General features: G+C 40.6%; 1 protein-coding gene across 8 annotated transcripts in view; it reads left to right on the top strand.

Annotated features, from left to right (window-relative positions):
- Positions 1 to 20563, top strand: part of FBXW11 (F-box and WD repeat domain containing 11) — a 121228-nt gene extending 100665 nt beyond the window's left edge. For 6 of the 8 annotated variants that reach the window (XM_047730782.1, XM_047730790.1, XM_047730787.1 and 3 more), the window contains 7 exons: positions 3220 to 3338; positions 4352 to 4601; positions 7267 to 7385; positions 9307 to 9417; positions 10342 to 10420; positions 11470 to 11655; positions 17982 to 20563. In XM_047730782.1, the coding sequence (XP_047586738.1) occupies positions 3220 to 3338; positions 4352 to 4601; positions 7267 to 7385; positions 9307 to 9417; positions 10342 to 10420; positions 11470 to 11631 (840 nt within the window). In that variant the 3' untranslated portion in view covers positions 11632 to 11655; positions 17982 to 20563. Of the gene's footprint in view, positions 1 to 3219; positions 3339 to 4351; positions 4602 to 7266; positions 7386 to 9306; positions 9418 to 10341; positions 10421 to 11469; positions 11656 to 12147; positions 12521 to 17981 lie in introns of those variants that run through there. The other 2 variants (XM_047730784.1, XM_047730783.1) reach the window with 2 other exon arrangements.
- The last annotated feature ends 2092 nt before the right edge of the window (positions 20564 to 22655 follow it).

Raw genomic sequence — 22655 nt, 5'->3', positions numbered from 1 at the left:
CCCCTGGATTGTCTCACTTCTTATCCTTCTCTAAGCACATTCACATTCTGTATTCTGTGTTTAGGGACACATTGAAAATATCTCAGTATCACAGCACTCTTGCTGACTTTGCTAGCTTGTGGAAGTGTTGCTTACTTGCCTGTAAATCACAGTCATTACCTTTTATGGGTTCTGAAAAGGCTCAGTTGATAGCACAAAAGAATGGTAGAGCAATTTATATTTGTATGTTTTAATTCACTTTTCAATAGTAGATAAACTGGATCATTTCTCCATGTTTAATGTTTGGCAGCTGATCTGACAGATTTTGTTTTACACTGTTTGTAGCTTATTTTCTCATATTTAAGAAAACGTGGGGTTTTTTTTTACTGTTTTTTTTTTTTTTAAAGTTATAATTTACATACAGGAAAATTTGCTCTTTTTGGTGTAAAGTTTTATGAGTTTTGACAAGCACAAAGAATTGAGTTATCATGACAGAAATCAAGACATAAAACAGTTCCATTGTCCCCAAAAGTTCCCTTATTCAGCCCCTTTGTGTTTAATTCTTTCCCCAGGCGCTGACCTTTTTTAAACATCTTTTTTCCCTGCACCTATAATTTTGCCTTTTGGAGAATATAGTATAAATGGACTTACACTGTATGTAGCCTTTTGAGTCTGTCTTCTTATACTTAGCATGGTGCATTTGAGACTCATCATTTAGCAAGTTGATTCCTTTTTGCTGTTCAGTAGTAACCCACTTTATGGGTGTATCTGCATGTGCTTATGCATCTACCTATTGAAGGACACCCATGTTTCCAGTTTTCACAATTACAGAATAAAACCACTATAAATGTGTATGCAAATTTTTGTGAAAATATACGTTTTCAGTTCACTTGAGTAAAATTATAGGATTGGTATTGTTGATTCATGGTAAGTGTATGTATTCCCTGCTAAGAAATGGCCAAACTGGTTTTCAAAGTGGCAATACCATTTTATATTCCTGTCACTAATGTGTGGGAGCTCCCTTTTTATGCAAGTTTGGCAGCCCTTGGTATTCTCAATTTTTTTCCTTTGATATTTACCGTTCCAATACGTATGTAGACACACCTCTGTTTTTGGTTTAAATGTACATTTCCCCAGTTTACATTAAATTTTATTTATTTGACAGAGAGAGATCACAAGTAGTCAGAGAGGCAGGCAGAGGGAGAGGGGGAAATAGGCCCCCTGTTGAGCAGAGAGCCAGATGCTGGGCTTGATCCCAGGACCCTGACATCATGACCTGAGCCGAAGGCAGAAGCTTTAACCCTCTGAGCCACCCAGGTGCCCCTCTTTTGTCCATTTTTAAAATGGCTTCTTTGTTTTCATATTATTGCACCCTGAGAGTTCTTTGCATATTCTGGACATAAGTCCTTTTTTAAGATATGTTTTACAAGTATTTTCTTCCAGTCTTATCTTTTCGTCTTTTCAAGGATATCTTTCACAGAGCAGAAGATTTTGATTTTGATGAAGTGTCCCGTACCATTTTTTTCTTTGATAGGTTATGCTTTTGATGTTATCTCTAGGAAGTCTTTCATGGATCCTTTTGACTCTGTAAATTTATGTCTTTCATTCACCAAATTTTAAAAGCCTTTGGCCATTTTTTTTTCCATATATTTTTTCTGTACCATTTTCTTTCTGTCTCCTTCTGAGACTCTTAATTGCAAAATACTGGATCTTTTGCTATTGTCTTACATTTTCTCCAAACTTCCCCCCCGCCCCGTCTTTTCTGGATAATTTCTATTGGTCTGTCCTCAAGTTGACTGCATGATATACCTCCTTTTTAGAAATTCATAGGATAGAGTAGCATAGAAAGGCTCTGAGAAAGTCTGCAGTAGAGACATCCAATGTTTCCCAACTTCCAAGACATATTTGATCACAGAACTCTATTTTTATGTAATACATATTGATAGCCCTGACAACCTGTGGCTACAGGTTAATTAGTAATAATTTTGGCAATTATCCTTTAAGGAATAGATAAAAATGGTTTATAAGGACCTTATCAAAGTATAGGCTGCCCATGGGGTTACATTTCATTTATAGTGCTTATCTTTTTGAAGAATTCTTTTATAGAGGCATACCATGTTTAATTTAAAATAGGCATGCATTTGATTTATAAGATGTAAATAGTAGAGCACAGTTGTGATTTAGAGAGATTATCTAGACCAGTGGTTGGAAACCTTTTGTACTTCATTCTCTACCAAGCCTGGATCACTAAACACTCTTTCAAAAAAAGTTTTTTTTGTAAGTAGGCTCCACATTGGGTGTGGAGCTAAATGTGGGTTTCAGACCCACGATCCTGAGATCAAGAACTGAGTTGATACCAAGAGTTGGATCCTTAACTGACTGAGGCACCCCACTAATCACTCTTTCAAAATAACTGGTTCTAATAGGTCAGAAATTAGAGACAAGCCCTTGCTATTGTAGAAAGACAGTTAAATGTCTGCAACACTTGTTACATCTTGGCTATGTGCAGTAAACTTGAGGGACGCTGTAAATCATGATTGTATTATTTTACAAGGGAAGAAATAGGTCCATACAATCTATTTTTAATAATCTAATCTTTAAAAAAAATTTATTTCCCATCCACCATTATATGGGAACAGTATTGAAAACTTGGAGAATATTGGAAAGATTAAAAGAAGGGAGAAAAAGAGCACTCAGAGAACAAAATCAATTATTATTAAATTTTCTTCTCCGTTTTTCTTTTTTTAATATACGTATTGGTTATTTCACTATATAGATGGCTTTTATTCTGGTTTTTAAAAAAAATTATTGTACTAAAACATTCTGTTCTTTCATTAAAAACTTTTCATAGTTTACTTTGACATTTTTCTGAAATGTCAAACATTTTCTTATTTTAAAATATTTGTAAATAAACATAATGGGTTAGGGGTATACATTTTTGAAGGTTCCTAATAGATAGTGTCATACTGTTTTCCAGAGGGTGAGCCATCTCTTTTCAGAGTTTAAAAATTCCCTTTATAAGTCTGTTAAATATAACAAGTACAGTTTTTAGAGGGACAAAGTAAGCAAAATAGTACATCTGTTTTGGAAAATATTCAATATTGCCTCTTCCCTTTTTGTCATTTTCCACCTGTTTGAAGTTTAACTCCTCTTATTTATTGTAACACAGGTCTGTTTTATGGTTCAAAGACAAACACATTTATCAGACTGTGATATACTATGTTGATCTTGTCTCAATAGATTTGGGATAAAACCAGCTTGGAATGTTTGAAAGTGTTAACAGGACACACTGGCTCTGTCCTTTGTCTCCAGTATGATGAACGTGTCATTGTGACTGGTTCTTCAGACTCTACAGTGAGGTGAGTGATTTGGCTTCACTGAACTTAAATGTCTTCCAGGAGAAGAATGAGATTGCACCCTTTTCTGGGATAAGTGCACACATACTTTGTGTATGTTTTTGTATGATGTATTTCAAAACCACTTTAGATGTCGGTTTATTTGAACAAAGTAGGCTGGAAAGCTAACTTTTATTAAGTATGTCCTATTCTCATTGCTGTGTGTTACAGAGATGGCAGTGTACTTTCGTATAAAAGCACATGACCTAGTATTAGGCTAACTTTCTCCTGGAAGACCATGCTCCAGAAAAGTTGCCAGCACGCTTAGTATTCTTTCTCGGACTCAGTGCTTCTAGGCCACTACTTTTGCCTTATAAGCCTGCGTCTTTCCTCCTTTGCTCTGTGTGAACTTGTACTCTTGGGAGATGGGGTTTACAGGAAAGCTATAGCAGGAGAGGGCTGCCTCCGCGAGCCCTGTAGGTCATGGATATCCCCAGTTGGGATGCTGGCTTTGTTCATAAAGCAGTTGGGTAAGTAGATGAGTGTGGAAATTGCTAAGATGTCCTGACCTACAGTCTCTAGTTTGCAGTGGATAAATTAGAGACTCAGTGGCCTGTCAAAGGTCAAGAAGAACCTTAAGTTTGGAAGCTCCTAGATTCCCCAGGTACCACGCTGCCTTTCCCCTGTGACCTAAGACTCCCTGCAGAGCCCATCTCCTTAAAGACTCATTTTGTTGTCCTCAACATGAGCTTACAAGCACTGTGCCTGAATACTTGATGATAAATAAACCTAAACCTGGGCAGAGCCAGGATTGGCCTTCCTTTTTTGAAACACTCAGTACTTCTCAGCAGATAGAATAATTGCTTCTGGGGGCTCCTTTTAAGCATGATCTTAGGTGTCAGATCCTAGTCACCAAATACAAGTGAAGCTTAACACCTCCCCAGCCTACTACCAAGTATGGGTGCGGGGCATACATGCTAGCCTCTTTTCCTGGTTGTCTTAACAATGCCACATTGGCCTTTTCTGTTCTCATGCAGAGTCTGGGATGTGAACACGGGTGAAGTTCTCAACACGCTGATCCACCACAATGAGGCTGTACTGCACTTACGCTTCAGCAATGGACTGATGGTGACCTGTTCCAAGGACCGCTCCATCGCTGTGTGGGACATGGCTTCTGCCACCGATATCACTTTACGCCGTGTCCTGGTTGGCCACCGTGCTGCTGTCAATGTAGTAGACTTTGATGATAAATACATTGTGTCTGCCTCTGGTGACAGAACCATCAAAGTGAGTGTCTTCAGTCATAACTCTCCTTATTCCTGTCTCTATTAGAATACAGAGAAAGTAGAGGTGGCTTTTACCAAGCTGGTACCTGGCAAGATCTCTGTTCTCCTCCATTTGTGCTTGATCCCTTGTGCTTCTGGAATCACAGGCAAGGTAGGAGGAAAGGGTCATGGGTCCAGGGTACAGAGGAGCCCTCTACTGCATGAAGCGACACCGTTGGTCACATTTTGAAGGGAAAGACAACTAACCTGTGGCACGTGTAGTGGGTGCTAGGAGCTTTTCATTACTAATGTCACTCCATCTTTCCGGCACTCTTTTGAGGCAGGTATAGCCTTCGTTTTACAGAGGGGCCTCGGAGAGTGGAGAACTGGGCTGGAGACGACACAGCAAGTTAGTGGCAGAGCTGGGATTCAATTTGTTCATTATTCACTTAATTTGGAGAACCTGCCATGCCATAGACCCTGGGGTGGGTGCTGGAGATAGAGTAATGTGTAAGGCACATCTGCCATTGGGAAGCTCAGCGTGTGGTGGGTAGCTGGCATGAGACGAACGGCTGTAGTCTAGGGCGGTTCGTGGGATGTGGTAGATGCACTGATTGCAATATCCATATTAACTTTTTTAAATTTTAGCTTCTGTTTTTATAACAACTTTATTGAGATATAATTCATATACCATAAGATTTACCCTTTAAAGCATGCAATCCAGTGGCCTTTAGTATAGTCATAGTGTTAGCCATCACTAGTTTCAGAACATTTTCTTTGCCCTCTGTAAAAACCTCATACCTGTTGACAGTCAGCCCCTGTTCTCTTCTCCTGGTCCCTAGCAATCACTCATCTACTTTTTGTCCATGGATTTGCCTCTCCCCCCATTTCATATAAATGTAGTCATATAATATGTGGCCTTTTCTGTCTGGCTTTTTGCACTTAGTAGAGTGTTTTCATGGTTCACCCATGAATATTGTAGCATGTATCAGTACGTCATTCATTCTGATGACTGAAGGAAATTCCGTTGTGGATGTACCATGTTCTGTTTGTCCACTTGTCAGTTGATGGACATCTTGATGGTTTGTACTTTTTATTTGTTACAAATAGTGCTGCCATAAGCATATGTGTGCAAGCTTTTGCACGGACATACATTCTTAGTTGGAAGGTAACTCGGGTTTCACATTTTGAGGAACTGCCAAACTTTTTTCCAAAGTGGCTGTACCATTTTAAAATCCCACCAGCAATGTGTGAGTGTTTCGATTTGGCTTAGAAAACCTTTTTTATGAGCAGCACTCGTTAGCATTCTAGTGTCTACTTGCTAGCCCCACAATTCACAAAGGTGGCATCAAACTTTAGATTGAGTGGTTTGGAAGCTGGACAAGTAGGGTTTGCATGTAGTCATTCACTCGCTGCTCAGTCACACCAGTTGGAATAAGGTCACCGCCTGGAAGTCAAGAGGGTTTGGGCCTTTTTACAAAACAGCTGTTGCATAACATCAGCCTGGAGGGTGTCTCCATATCCTTGCCAGCACCTGTTATTGTCTGTCTTTTTTATTGTAGCCATCTTAGTGGTTGTGCAATGGTCTCTCTGGTTTTGGTTTCCTTTTCTCTAGTGACTAATTATATTGAGCATCTTTTCAGTGCTTTGTGGCCATTTTTATCTTCTTTGGAGAAACATTTATTTAAATCCTTCGGTAAAAATTGGATTGTTTTTGGGTTTTTTATTGTTTAGTTGTAAAAGTTCTTTATATATTCTGGTTACAAGTCCCTTATCAGGTAAATGGTTTGCAAATATTCTCTTCCATCCCATGAGTTCTCTTTTCACGTTCTTGATGGTGTTCTTTGAAACACGGATGACTTTAATTTTGATGAAGTCAGTTTGTCAATTTTGTCTTTTGTTGCTTGTGCTTTTGTTGTCATGTCTAAGAAACCATTGCCTAATCGAGGATCACAAAGATTTACTCCTATGCTTTCTTCTGAGAATTTCATAGTTTCAGCTCTCACGTTTAGGCCTTTGATCCATTCTGAATTAAATTTTTTGTGTATCGTGTGAGTTAGGGGTCTGACTTCATTCTTCCGTATGTGGATATCTAGTTATCCTACTCAACTACAAATGCAGCTGGTAAAATAATTCAGGTCACTTCGGTTGCTTTGCATCTCCTTATTTGGCTTGTAATATATTAAGTGTGTTTGTGAACATCTAAGTCTTGCAGATGGCTTCACAAAAGAGGGATTATTCATTCCACATACATAATATTAGGAGTGATGTGTCAAAACAAATGGAGCTGTTCAAGGAACTAAGCTGGAAAAGAGGAGGATGTGAAAGGTGAAACTTTTTCACATCAGTTACATTGGATTTGACACGTCAGCTGGCATGAAAACATAAAATCGGGCCCACACTCTTCCTTGTAGGCAAGTGCATGTCTGAACCATCCAGGAGATGTTCTCTTTGTGAATATCGCAAGGTTTGGAGACTTCCCAGCTTCCCTCTGTGTTTCCTTCCTGTTTCATCACTCTGCAGCCAAGAAAACTGTTTGCTGGCCAATCTGTCCCCCAGCCTCCGTGCCATATTTTATAGTCAAGTATTTTGGTCATTCTTAGAAGCTCTTATTTTTTTTTTTAAAGGTGTATTCTGAGGGGACTTTTCTGCATTTATTCTTAAAATATTGCTGATCTGTTCTACAGGTCTGGAGCACAAGTACCTGTGAATTTGTTCGCACTCTGAATGGACACAAGCGAGGCATCGCCTGTCTCCAATACAGGGATCGGCTGGTTGTTAGTGGATCATCAGATAATACCATAAGGTGGGTAGAAGTTGGTGTGCTGACAGGGCAGGCCAATTTTTGCCATACTTTTGACTCCTCTCCTGGCCCTAACATTTGAAAGACTCCGAGCCTTTGGAGATAGATACTTCAAATAAGAGAAACCTTTATTAATCTCTTGGGCTCTGCAGACTGAAGCAGGTAAACTGATTCCCCCAAAACATGTGTTTTAGAACCTCCTCCACCCAAGCACCCTTAATACCAGAGCCCCTTAGAACAGAGGATGCTCTGGCCTGACTCTCTACTTTCCCTTGCCCGTAGCTCCTGTCTCCCTCGCTAACAGCTGGGAGGAGCGTACATTTTATACATCTGTCTTGTGCAAAGCCTGTGCTGCAGAATCACCTACTCCTGTCTTATGTTTATCTCCCTTTTTTCCTTCCAACACTCAGTGACCTCCCTTTCTAATAAATATGACTAGCCTTGTATTTATTAAGAACTTCCCTTCAATATCTGTTTACCAATTCGTAGTCATTTCCCCATCGTGCTAACATACACCAGTAGCTTTTTTATAATCAAATTGTTTAATGTTGGGGCAAAATAAAGATTGGTTTCAAGATAATTTTTAAAAGAAGGAAGGAGGGAATGAAACCACAACAGTAGAGGTGATACTGCTGTGAGTTTTCTTTTATCATTTTAAGTTTTAAGGTATTATAAAAGTCAAGTGAGATCCTGAATCTTGGCACTTTGTATTACTTAACTATTTCTGGAGTAAACAGTCCTTAACTTTCTCACTGGAGTCCCTGAGGTTTACAGAATAACACCGCATGTTTCCCCCAGGGAGGGGGCCCCTTTGGAGTTAGTGGCAGTGCTGAATGGCTCTGTTCACAGTGGATTAGAGAAGCCGTCGTCACTGGCACTGATGAGAATATTTGGTGAGGGTGCTGTGCTGAAATATTCCTGGGGCGGATGGTGAGAGCCACTGGCGGAGAAGCTGAGAAAAGCTGGTTACGGAATTAATTTGCCGACTTTGTTTTGTACACGTTAGTTTGCTAGGCTTCCTTTTTGCTGAGAGTGTAGAAAATCAGTAATAGAAAAATGTAAAAATCTCAGTCTTCAGAATAAATCATACACCAAGAAAAAGGCAGGATGTAGTCTCTGGGTTTATATTTCTCAGACACTTCGTACACCTAATGAGAGGCTCCCACTGTGACCTCCTAAACTGGACAAATGCTAGTATGCAGGACTATGTAGGAAGGGGTGTCCCTAAGCCTCATCTGGAGAGGGAGACCACCATACTGGTCCACTGATTCTAACTTCAGTGGGCCTCATGGACTCCAGGCCAGAAGTGTCTGGGGTGGAAGCCTAACCCTCCGGCTATACATACCTTGTCCTCCCCTGACCCACCCACCTACATGTCTTTTCTTCCTTACTGCCCACAATCCCTGTCTCCCCAAGAAAAGTCCTTGTTAGACCATTTGACTCCGTGGTTTCATCAATTCAGATATCAAGAGAGTACCCAGGAACTAAATACAATGGAAGTTTTCTTACCTGTTGATCTTATTTAAATAATAATACATGTGTATGATTTAAAAAACTGAATGAAAGAAAATACAATAAGTAAGGCTTTATCAAATTAGTGCTTTTTTTTTTTTTTTAAAGTTTTTATTTATTTACTGAAGTAATCTCGACACGCAATGTGGGGCTCGAGCTCACTACCCTGAGATCAAGAGTCAGATGCTCTTCCAACAGAGCCAGCCAGCCGCCCCCCCAGATTAGTGCTTTAAAATACACAGATGGTATAAATGTACAAACATATCTTTCTACGTGGATAGTTTGGGCTGGGAGTGAGATAGAAACAAGTCCAGGAGCGTGAAAATCACATATGGGACAGGTAAGAGGAACTCAAGGAGAGTGTGAATCATGTATGGGAGGTTGTTTCACAGAGATCTGTTTGACTTTCCAGGCTATGGGATATCGAATGTGGTGCCTGTTTAAGAGTCCTAGAGGGACACGAAGAATTGGTCCGATGTATCCGGTTTGATAACAAGAGGATTGTCAGTGGGGCCTACGATGGGTATGTATTTCAGATTCTTCAGTGCACTGCTGTCACTGTATCTAGAGGGAAAATGAGCGCTGTATATTCAGCAGCCAAGTACTTGCCGGCTCTGTGTTAGATCCTTTCTGTGTAACAGGTGGCAGCTGTCACTGTACCGCCTGATCATGTCCAGGCCCTTGGGCCCAGAAGGATGAGTGGTCTTGCCCTGACTCCTGCAGTAGCAGAGCCTCTGGAACTCCTGTGCTTACACCTTTAACCATTATTGTAAACTGTGGGAGTAGCTTAGGTTGTGCAAGAATTCAGTTCTTTGCCTTAGCCCTAAATTAAGCCAGCTGTGTGTGTGTGCGCACGTGTGTGTGCACACGTGTATGTGTGTGTACGTGTTTAATGATACATTTCCTTTCCCCTTTTGGTTAATTGAACAAATAACTCTTTAAAAAGTCTTATGACTTTTTAAATGAGCAAATGACAGCTGTAAACCTTTCAAGGTGACCTTATGTATACTTCACTAAGGGACTAGTTGGTCTGTGTATGCTCCTATTATTAACTCCCAGCATTTGCTTAGTTTGAAGAAAGGTATCCTTGGAATTTCACAGAGAGCCCTAGCTTCTGTCAGCAGCACCTACTCAGCTCGAGAGAGCCCCCTGAGGAATGAATTTGGTGACATAGATTATCAAGTCAGGAACTGGTTTTAGATAACCTGAAGTTGTTTTCTTGTCTCCCTTAAAAAATATTTCTTCACAGTTTAGCAATTCTGAGAATGTGGAGGTCCTTATTTTTTCCCAAATCAAGTATAGTTGGTTTAAATAACTTGTAAAAATGTAAGCTTGTTCTCCATTTGCTTTTCTGATAGCAACTCAGATGTACTCCTTTCTGTCAAGGAAGTGCTTGACAGTATATAAAATATTAACTTTTCTACCAATGGCAATTTTTCTTTTCTAGGAAAATTAAAGTTTGGGACTTGCAAGCTGCTCTTGACCCTCGAGCCCCAGCAAGTACTTTGTGTTTGCGCACGTTGGTGGTATGTAATCTGTTGAAAGGGCAGCGGTTCTTGTGCTGGGGGAGGGCGACCCGCAGATAGCCCTGCCTAGGTGTACCCCAGAAGGGTTGTGTACCTCACAGTGTTCCCCTTCAGGGAAATGCACAGTTTTGTTCATTTTGGTTAGCCAAAATCAGAGCGTAATTGACATTTACATTACAGTGAGCTCTTTCCTAAGGACCATGAACACAACTTAAAATGTGAAAGCAGGCGTCCTCATTTGTAGGTGGATTGGTTTCCTCATAGAGCACAAAGTATTTCCTTCCTATAGATTTGGGAGAGTTCATAATATGGGTATCTGGTTACATTATATTTTTATAATACAGCACATGTTTGTATTATGATGGAATTTCTGTATTCTGGATTATTGCTTTGGCATATAAAAATATTTTATTTTTATATGTTATCTTGCTTTAGCAACTTTGGCAAGCTCATTATTTCTAATAGTCTGGTTGCTTTTGTTACATTAATGAGGATACAGTTGTTTAAAAATAGCGCTAGATTGTTCCTATTTTCAGTAGCTTTACCTTTTATTCCTGTTTCTTTGCTTCTTACAGTGATTAGAGCATGCAGCACTATGGTTAGGGCCATTCTTGTTTTCTTCTTGATTTTAATGAGAATGCTTCTCTTTCACCATTAATTTTGATTTTGGCTGTGTTTGAGATAGATACTCTTGGTACTGTTAAAAACGTTATCCTTCTGGCTCTGCTTTTTACAGTGTATCAAACATGGGTATTTAATAATGTTTTTTACCTTTCCAAGATCCTTGGTGAAGTGAGCACATAGTTTTTCTTCTTTGACATATAAGTGAGCCAGGATCTCAGATACAGAGATTAATTCAAAGAAAAGGCTTAGAAGGAAAAGCCAAAGTAGTTGCTCCTGGGGTGAGGGACAAAGCTCAGTAAGCTCTGGAACATTGGTTAGGAAGCAGGGATAAGTAGCTGCATTTCCAGCCTGTGCCAGATCACTGATAGTGAGAGATGAGGGACTGTAAAGTCTCGTTTTACTCATCAAATTGTTACATTTCACAGGAACATTCTGGACGTGTGTTTCGGCTACAGTTTGATGAATTTCAGATCATCAGCAGCTCCCATGATGACACTATTTTGATTTGGGATTTCTTAAATGTGCCTCCCAGTGCCCAGAATGAGACCCGTTCTCCCTCCAGAACATACACTTACATCTCCAGATAACAGTCTGCACTTTACCCGTTTCAGGTGAGTACCTCCCCCTGTTTAACCTTACTCATTGAATTCACCCTCCCTCTGGGGCCGTGTTGTGATCTGGGTTCCCTGTTCATAGGAACCACGGTGGTTAGTGTTTGTTAGCTGCCTCAGCTTTGCAGAGTTCCACCGTCAGGCTAGATCTTTATGGTCGCATTAAAATGAGGTTGAAATTGGAATCCTGCATATTGTGGGTTTTCACACTGGCAGACAACGTGATTCCTATTTTTTAAAAGTATTTTCTTTAATGGTTTCCCAGGTCCTATCAATTTAACGCAGATAAAGTCCTTCAAAATCTGTTTTGGGGTATAGGAATCTCTTTTTTCTCTTTCCTGTTTTTCTTTGAAAAAAAAAAAAAAAATCACCATCATCCAAACACTCAGAATTCTCGCTCTGCCCCCATTATAATCCACCCACAATCACTGTTCACTAGAAGAGGGATGTGTTTGTTGTGAGAGCCCCTAAAACCCATACTTCATCCATTAGACACAACATGTACCCTGGAAGCAAAGCCCTTTGTTCTGGTTACAGGAAGACTTAGAGCCATTGTAACCATTGATGATGGCATGTTTTGATTACTAAGGGTGTCCAACCTAGAGGATGAGAAGCCTTACTTGGCTGTGTCCTGGGACCCGATGGCCTTGTTCATCTGGAGCAGGATTTCCAACTCTGAAAATTTTGCAAGGGGGCCAATAAGTTCTGTGTACGTGAAACTTTGCAGATGGAATAAATATGTTTGTACCTATCTGTATTACTGTGTATATATGTATGTAAAGACTGATTAATAAAATTCGTATCTATTTTAAAGTATTACTTAATACTTAGTGGCTCTTTATCATTATATATTTTCCTGTCCATTAAATATTAAAAGTATAAAGAAAGTTTATGTGCAGTATTGTGAAATTCTTTTTGATGAAAAGATAGGACTCCTAGATCACCTAGTTACCATTGTTTCTAATATTTCTTACTTGAGACTCTAAGACCCAAAACACAGATATCCAGGAAGTTTGTCTGAAAGGCTCAGCCGACTACAGTCAGAGGCCAGATTTGTTCCACTGCCTGATTTGATTCCCCTACCACAGCAAGCTAATAAGAATAGCTCTTGACACTTTTAAATAATGGAAAAAAATTAAAAGAAGAATACTATTTCATGACACATGAAAATTATGTGAAATTCAATTCTAGTGTCCCTAAATAAAGTTTTATTATAATAGCCATGCTCATTTGTTTACATATTACCTCTGGCCATTTTCATACTTCATCGGCAGAGGTGAGTATTTGCCACAGATGATATGGCTTGCAACGTCTAAAATATTTATTATACAGCTCTTTGAGGAAAAGTTTGCTGACTTCCAGTCTTGCCCCTGTGCCGTCTCTTAGTGATAAACCAAGGGTCTGCATCAGGAATGGCAAATAAGCTTTTTCTTCATGCTGGCTGAGTTTGATCGGCAGCGCCCGACTCGAGTCCTGTCTTCAGAAGGATTCTGGGACCCTATATGGACCCCAGAGGATTAGGTGCTGTGATGGGTTGTCAGTGTCTGCCTGGGTGTGGGAGGTGAGCAGTAATGACCTGTAAGCCACATACATAGCTTCTATTCCTGGTCCGAAGGGTGTTCATACCATCTCTCATGATAGTGACCATCTGCCTTGCTACTTTCTCTCTGGATAGATTCTTCATAAGTTGAAAAACCCTTATGGCAGAATTATTACATTTATTGAATAGAGTCTTCAAATAGATATCAAAGGGAATTACAGAGGAAGAAGGCAAGGATCTCTTGAATGATTGCTCCTCCCCACTTGAACCTTCCTTCCCAGAAATCCTAAGAAAATACAGGGAAGGAGGAATGGACCCACATTAAAACTGTTTTCCCTCCTGGTCTTTGCTATCCCTCTCCCAGTCTCCGTTCTGCTCTCACCGAGGATCATCTTAAGCCCTGTGCCTGCCATCCTCTGCCTTACTGGCTTCCTGCTGTCTTCAGGATTAAGGTTCAACTACTTCAGTTAGCTGACAGGAGTTTCAGCATCTAGCTGTTACCTTCTGTCCTCACGACCCACCCTCCCCATGTCCCAGTCTCCCATTACTCCTTTCCAAAAACCTAGTGTGGCAACCAGACTGAATTCTGTTTCTCCAGTTACATTATAGTAGTGCGGACCTCTACCATCTCCCTCCCCTGTGTGTGTTATTATGGCTTTTAGACACCCCCCACCCCAGTTTTGCCCCTTTCCCTCATTTGACTTAATTTATTATTTGATACTGAAATAGTTTGTATGCCTTTCTCCTTCCCCAGGGTGAGGAGCTCCTTTTCTTGTGGAACTCCAGTGTTCAGTCGAGTGCTTAAGGACTAAAAGCGTTGATTGATTTTTGTTGGGCCAGTGACACCCAGGGCCAAAATAACCTGTTTGTGTTTTTTCTCCTAGGCCACATAAGAATTTGCCCCTAAATAGACAAGTGTGTGTACAGCTATAGCTGTACTATAGTGTATTCTGCAGCCATTTTCAGCAAACATAAAGATGATATAACTCAGTAAAAAATTGGGATAAATCATCTGAACTGGCAGGGTCAGGTGTTAGATAGATTCTGTATCTAGACAAGGACCTAGATGTACAGGTCGCCCTCTGCCCTGCCCCTGTTGCTGTTTTTTAAAATCAGTTTTATGGAGGTACGATTTGTATAAAAATTGTACTCAAAGAGTACTGTTTAATGAGTTTTTACAAATGTATATAATCCCTGAAATTCCCTCCACAGTCAAGATAAGGACATTTCTAAATGGTCACTTCTGTCACCTTTGTAGTCAAAGCCTGGCCCCTCCTAGCCTTAGCAAACACTGACCTGCTTTCTGTCATTAGATGAGTGTAAATTTCTTGGGCTGCACTGTTCAAGATGGTAGTCAGTAGCTACTTGTGGCTACTGAGCTCTTGAAATGTGGCCAGTGGGACTTGGGAACTAAATCTTAAATTATATTTTAATTGAATTTAATTGAATATTTAATTGTACTTTAAGTTTAAATAGCTACATGTTGGTAGTGATTACTGTTTGGACCAGCATATTTTAGAAGTTTTGTATTTTTAGCTTTTACATTTCGGTCTTTGATCTGAGTTAATTTTTGTGTATGGTGTGAGGTGATGTCATTGGTCTTGTTTTTTTTTAATAGTTGTCTAGTTGTTCCAGCACTATTTGATTAAAAGAGTTTCCTTGTTCCATAGAATTTGTTTAGCACTTTTGTCCAAAAATCATTTGACCCCTTATCTGTAGGTCAGTTTCTGGACTCTATTCTAAGTACATGATTTATGTAGCTCTTCTTTCGCCGATACTGTAAGGTATAATAATTTTCCAACTTAAAAAAAATTGTCTTGACCATTATTCATAGTCAGTTTTGAATTAGAGTGTTAAATTCTGTGAAGAGGACTACTGGGTTTATAATTAAGACTGCATTAAATCATAATATCATTTTGGGGGAGAATTTGCACCTTAACAAATGTTGAGTCTTCCAATCCATGAACATGGTATATCTCTATTATTTAGGTCTTCAGTTTCTCTTAAGCAGTGTTTTGCAGGCTTTAGTATAGAAGCCTTGCACATCTTTTGTTAAACTTACTGCATTCTCTTTCTTTTCTAAACTGTGCCTTTTCATCTGCGCATTGCTTTAGCTGTATGCCGCCTCTGCTTTTATTTTTCCACATAAGGGAAGCACATAAAATAGAACATGGACAACTGCAGCTATAGCTTAGCTTCTGCAATAATGGATATGTTCAGGGGAATAGGTGTATCCGAGAACAACTTAACCGTAACTCTTTTGTATTTTTGATGTGTTTTTGTCTTTGTATTCTGTTTAGAGATGCACGTGCTAAAATCCAAGACATCCATAGTATGTTTCCCCTCTCTGGCATATTTAATAGATGAAATTTAGAACATAGTAAACTTTCACAAATTGAGCAACTTTTATATACTACTTTAAAATGCCCTGAAACAAGATTTCTTTGGTTGAGAAATGAAGGAATGATCACCAGTGGTGTTTCTCTCATTGGCTATGGTAGAAAGGAAACTGGTTTTACTTCTTCTGGGCCTTCCTCCTGTCTGCTTCTTGGGAATCTCAGAACAACTGCCCTTGTTGTGATCCACAATTATAAATCAATGGAAAAATCTTATCTGCTGTTTAAGCGGCACAAGCAATGAAACCTCAAATGTGTTTGTCTCTTCAAAGTGAATTACTTTTGACAACCTTGGCAGTCAGCTCTATAGATTTTACTGCTCGTTTCCAAATTCTTTTCATTTATTGTAACATGAAAAAAATTATTACCATGTGATACTGTAAGATTTATGCATAACGAGAAACACTACCCTAATGATGATTTAACCTTGCAGTAAAATATTCAACCCTAAAATATAAGGTAAGAGTATTTCTGTGTCAGGAAATATAGCTGTAGATTTATTTGCTGAGTCATTTTTTCAAATTACTAACTCCTAAGAGCCTAATATGTACAGTAGCTCTTTTTTTTAATTACAAGACAACATATGATCATTATTAGGGAATTAGAATAAGTAGATAAGCCAAAAAAAGGAAATAAACTCCTACTTCTGGTTTACAATTGTTAATTTCCTTGTATATGACCTTTCAGACTTCTGTACATGTTTTAAAATGCTTTTTTTTCCTTTGTTGCAAAACTGTTCTATGTCCATAATGTCAATATTTGCCTAAATTACCATTCCTAATGGCAAAATAATACTCAGTTGTTTAGATAGGCCCTGTTATATATATATATTCTCCCCAGCTTTTAGCTGTTATAAAACACATTGTCATAATCATTTATTTAGCTTAATCTTTGCTTTTTTCCTTTTTTTTTTTTTTTAAATTTGAGAGAGAGAGAGAGCATAGGTGGGAGGGGTACAGGGAGAGGGAGAGAATCTCAAGCAGACTTCATTGCCGTGGACCTGACTCAGGGCTCGATCTCATAGCCCTGAGATTGTGATCTGAGCCAAAACCCAATAATCAGTTGCTCAACTGATTGTGCCACCCAGGCACCCAAAATCTTTGCTTTTATTACCATTGGATAAATTCTAGAAATGTCTGTAGTGTCTGAGTTGAAAGGTATGGTGTTTAAAGACTTGGATGCACAGAGGCATGTTACTCCCCTGTAGAGTTAAGTCGGTTTATGCTCCCACCAGCAGTGTTTGAGAGTACCTACTTCTTATTTGTGGGCATTACTAATTTAAAAATAAGACTCTTAAAGATCCTTCATGTGAAAACAGCAGTGAATGAAATTAAATCTCTCATTGAGATTGATTGAGAAATCATTGAGAAAGATTCTTGATCTTTATAAAAATTGACAATATTTTAGGAAAGTTTCCTTTAAAAAATACAAACTTTAGAAAAATCTTTCTCCTCTCTCTCTCTTTTTTTGTCAGAGAATTTTAGACATAAAGGTAACTTTTAAATCTTCTAGCCCAGTGGTTTAGTGCTGTGTTAGAAAGGATTGTGACCCATTAGTGATTGTGAAATCATTTTAATGGATTTTGACTTTGTTTTGATGAAATTTAGAATAGAAAATGTTAGCCTGCATTGTATGTAGTAATGATGAGTTTAGGTACGTGCATGTGTGTGTACATATTTGTATACATGATGAATTTAGAGATTATTACTAAAATGTGTTTCTGACTCAAGGTCATGGTCACAGTAATATGTAACATTCAGTAGTCTTAACCTCTACACTGTATTTTCCTTTTATAAATGATTTATTTAAAAAAGAAGTAACTTCTGATTAGCATTCTATTTAGAAGGAATACTTTACTTACTAGCCTTTGCATATTTTTGATTCACAGTGATAGATGAGATCCTCTCAGGCAGATAGAGACCAGCCCTTGTAGGCTCTGGATGTCCTAAAGGATAATACTAAGTAGAAAATCTAACATGAAGCCTATTTTGTTACATGCATAATTTTTAGCAGCAAGCACTGACAGTTGACAAGTTATAGGGTCGGGCATCTCTTCAAGTCCCCTCTCTGTCCCTTGATGGCTAATGCTTTGAACTAAGCAGTGCCTCTGAGCCTTTGTTCTCTTATTCATCAAGTGGTATCATAGTTTCTACCTCATAAGATTGTTGCAAGGTTTAAATAAATACAGTGCCTGGTATGTATTACATTCAGAACAACTTGCAGCTTTTAGTTTTGAGGCTGATGACATTTGAAACGCAGTACTGTGTTGCTTGTGCATGAGTACGTGTCTGTGTGGATGTGGACGGACTGTGGTGTATATCTCCATGTCTAACCAGAATATCCATCCATACTCCCTTTGTTTTTTGTTTTGTTTTGTTTTGTTTTCCCAGGGTTTCCTAGTCTTGAACTACTGGCTACATGGCTACCAAATGCCTAAGGGAGTTCTTCACAGCTGAGTTATGAAGCTGGAATTGGTTCTAGACGCTGGGTAGATGCAAAGCAGCCTAACTCTTCCAAGTACCAACATTTCTCACCTCCGATTCCGGCCTCTACTTTGAGAAGGATACCTTAGCTTCACCGACTTCCAGTAGAACAGAAGCCCATTTCCTCCCCCCATCAGTGAAAAAAAAAATCTAACGCTTCAAATGTAAATTGTTCATATAAAAGGAACGTACAGTCTGTTTTACAGAAGTAAATCGACCATCAAGAGAAGACTGGCCTCTAATTTATATTGCTTTGCACTTTGGTCTGATATTAAGAAACAGCATTCTTCTTTGGTGAAATTTTGGGTGCCAAACACCTACCCAGAATGTCCAGGGCTTTCCTTTTCAGAAGTTAGCATTCTCCTTTTGACCGTCCAAGTCATTAAGAATTCTGACCTGTATTAGGAACATGTTGGACAATGGAAAATTTTCTCTGGATTGTTTTAGTCATATTTTTTGGATTATACTTCCTTTCTGTACCAATTTCTTTTAATTTAAAGAACTATAAGCCAGGTTATATTATCTCCCAACAGGTAATATAGCTCTTTTCTTTTATTAACTGTTCTCTCTGTACCCCAACCATTTCCTGATATTTGGTAGAGTAACACTTTTACACATGTGCTTGCCTCCTAATTTAAAATACTGTATCCGCATGTAGATATAATGTACATAACAGTTTTAACCTCAAGGTTGCTGGAGTCAGGGCCCCTGTGCCTGAGACACTAATACAGAGTGTGTTCGCACTTAGCCATGGGCTGGGCTCAAGAACCTGATACCAGGGTTGATGTGGATTACCTAGAACCCTTCCTGCAGTATTCATATGGTATTTTTATTTTGTCATTGTCATTTTGTGTGTATGTGTGTGGTGTGCGTGTTTTTAATGGGACTCTTGTTTTAAAATGTAATTTCTAAAGTTTAACACAAAATGTTTTATTTGTTGTGTAGCATATATAACAGAGAGGTACCTTAAAATTTTTTGTAGTTCTTTTCATCGTTAAGTACTCCTGAGTACTAGTGGTCACTTCCCATGGTATTCATTTGACTTTACTGTCAAAGATCATTATTCTGTGCATTAGTAACCCAGGAAAGGGAGGAACAAGAAGGCCCTGTTGACTGGGTTTCCTGGCCCTGGAACGCACGCATCCTGGCCTGGATGTCGCATCTGCACCAGGGCGGTAACGGGGCCTGCTTGTGTGCTGGAGTCTGTTATGCCAGCTCAGGTTGGTTCAGAGGCCCATCTCGAGTGGAGGGGTACTCCTGTGTGGTGCAAAGCTTCAAGCTCATGAACCCCATTCCCGTCATCTCTGGTGTCACCTGCTGCTGTGGCCCTGGCAGGTTCTCAAAACTCCCAAGTGCTCTGCAGCCTGAATGTGTGAATGGCACTATCATGCTGACCGTGCATGGGAAGGACTTCGGCATTCTGTTGGCACTCCTTTTCCCTTGTTCGATACTAGGTTCTGATTTGCCCCTTGCCATTGTTTCCAAAGATTAAGAATGTCAGTAACATTTTAAAGGACCAATAAGAACCTCCCGTTGACTAAACCTCTTCCCGAGGAAGCACACTCAACTACTAAAGGGAAGGGCCCTGGGCTCAGTTTTGTCCTTTGCATTGACAACGGTGTGGGGATCAATGTGTGTGTATGTCATTTGTTTCATGGGTTGGCTTGGCTTTTTAGTTTTTCTTTTTCCTTTTTTAAAAATACATTCTTCCCTCCCACATGTTACCAGATTAATTTCTATTTTTGAGAAGTTGAGTCTCCAAGTGTAAGAAAAAGATAAGGAAATCTCTATTTGTGAGGTAGTTGTCGTAAACTTGACAGTGGTTGTGGAAGTGAGTTAACTTGTACCACTCTCCACATGACAGCTTTATATCAAACTGGTTAGGCGAGCCCAGGGATGAGGGAGGGGTGGGGGGAGGAGGCAATTCTTCTGAACGAATGGACTTTTTGTTGATGTTTTTGCATGTTTAATATAGAAGTTCTTGTTCCTTGGGAGATCATGGCCTTCGAATATGCACACAACCTTTGAATTGTGCCTATTAAATTATAGCAGGGGACTTTGGCACCCAAGGAATTCTCACTTTCTGGGATTATAGTAGTAATTCCCAGCCGTACCCTGGACTTTATTTTGCTAACCATAATTGAGCAACTGTAAAGTAAATTACTGCTATATTACTGTTTTAAAGCACTGGGATAGTCTAATTCTAACTTGTAATTAATTATGTTTGCCAATTATCTGTTTGAAATAAATTTGTGTCTGAACAGCTATTGAAACTGTTAAATTGTACAGATATTATTCATGACAGCTTTGTACTGTGGAATGTGCTTAATAAAAAACAAAAAGTTTGACTTTTGTCCAACAAATTGCTAAGTAATGTCAATAAATCAAGTATGAGTATTATGCAGTACACCTAATCTGGCTTCATGCAATTGTTACTTCAGCTACTAGTTCAAGGCCAATTCTCTTAATAAAGTGTTGCGACACTCTGATGCTCTGTTAAGACATTTTTCAAAACCCTGTTCTGTTCTTTCAGTCATCCAGTGACGTCCCATTAAAGTTTGTAGATCTCGGGAGAGTGGAGCGAAAGCGGACTGTTTGTGGGCTCTTGGGGGGTTAGTGTGAGGCGATGCCGGGGTGCGCCCCGGGGTGTTCCCCCAGGACCCGGGAGCTAGCTTCCCGCAGGCTCCCAGCTGCTTCGCCGGTTACTGGAGAACCACGAAGGGGGCCCTTGGGTGGCCCCGGCGGCTCCGAGGGAGAGCGGAGTCCCTGGCGCTGGAAGAAGCGGGCGGCGGTGTGGGAGGCACCCGGGCGGCCTGCTCCCAGCGAGCGGCCGGCGTGCAGTCGTTGCGCTTTCCCGGTCCGCGGAGGCGCACGTCCCGCCCCAGTCCTCGAGCGGGCGAAGCACGGTTTGTGTGTGCGGGGCGGGGGCGGGGGCTGGTGCGCTTCCAAGCCCCGGGTAGCAGCGGGCTCTCCGGATAACTGGCTCTCCGCGCGAGTCCGCCAGACCCGTACCGTGGACCTTGGGGCGGAGTCCTGCCACACTGCTTTGCCTCCACCCGCTTTCCTTGTGAGGTTTTAAAAATCCGTAATACGCTGACCGTTAAGGAACCTCTTTGCAAGCCACGAGAAGGAAAAGTGCTTCTCTCTTTCATCCTTGACCTTCAGTCCCTCCCGCAGTCGTCGTCCCGTATTTGTGTCTCCTTCGACAGGGACTGATGCTCTGTGTATATGGCAGGCTCCGTGTCTGCGTGCGTACATGTGTATATTACACACACACACACCTGTTCACACACCACCCCTAACGGCGACGGTGGCAGCTCCACGTGCTGGGCCGCGCTCTGCTTTGCCATCCCCTGTTTTCCGGGAGATCCTTCCGTGTCTGTGCCCGAGATTCTCCCGCCTCCGTGGCCACCGCCGCGCCAGATTCGGTTTCCATCAGAGCTGGAGCTGAGGCGGTTTCTTGCCTTTTCCGATAGCGACCGTCATCTTTCACAGCTCTTCTATCCTTGCCTGTGCTGAGTGTGAAAAACCATTGGTAATTTGGGCTCATTGGGATGAACAGATGTTGTGCCCAAACACTGCTGCAGCGTGGGAAGGACCTCAGGTGTCCCAGAGTCTTAGCCTCTCCGGGGGCCTCGACCCTCCCATTGCAGAGCTGGTGTTCAGTTAATGATAGTTTCTTTCTTCCTCAACAGGTGAGGCGTTACTGCAAGAAGTGCGCAGCTACAAACGCTCCCGTATTGTGGTGGAGGTTCTAAGAGAGGTTTTGTAGAACTCCTTGGATATATAATCAGAGGATAGAGTGGTGCTTTGCCATTTCAGCCTGTTGGTTTTCTAGTTAATAAGGAGAAAAGAAGTTGGGCCATCTGGCCAATAATCCTGTTACTAATTAGCTGTGTGGCAATACCCTCTTTGGGGTCTTAGCTTCCCTATGTATAAAAGAAGGCGTCACTGGGGCGCCTGGGTGGCTCAGTGGGTTAAGCCGCTGCCTTCGGCTCAGGTCATGATCCCAGGTCCTGGGTTCGAGCCCCGCATCGGGCTTTCTGCTCAGCAGGGAGCCTGCTTCCTCCTCTCTCTCTGCCTGCCTCTCTGCTTACTTGTGATTTCTCTCTGTCAAATAAATAAATAAATAAAATCTTTAAAAGAAGGCGTCACTAACTCCGGTCCAGGAGGGCATGAGCCCCAGCTCTGGATGATCTGTTGGCTTGCAGGAATGCAGATCAATGCCTCATCTAAATTTTAAGAAAAACTGAAAATCCCGGTTATGCAAAGACCCAATTTATAAAAGTTGGCAACTTTTTTTTTTGTTGGGGGGAGACTTTTTAAAGTCAGTCACTGGAGCACCAATTTGCCATCCCTGAACCAACATGATTTTAAGCATTTCCAGTAATGACCTCTTGAAAAACTGTGTCTAAATTTGGCAACGGAACACTCGAAGAATAGAAGAGATTCCAGAGGACAGGGACGAATTGAATGCTATGCTTTGTGCCAATGTGACCAGCACACGGAATGTCTCCATACATGTTATCTTTAGGAAAAATGACCAAACGAGGGAGGGGTTTGAAAAGGCAAGAGGAGGAG

The sequence above is a fragment of the Lutra lutra genome, chromosome 5, assembly GCF_902655055.1.
Source record: "Lutra lutra chromosome 5, mLutLut1.2, whole genome shotgun sequence".
Taxonomy (NCBI): Eukaryota; Metazoa; Chordata; class Mammalia; order Carnivora; family Mustelidae; genus Lutra; species Lutra lutra.
Note: the sequence above shows the minus strand (reverse complement) of the source record. Positions and strands in the feature narration are given on the sequence as shown.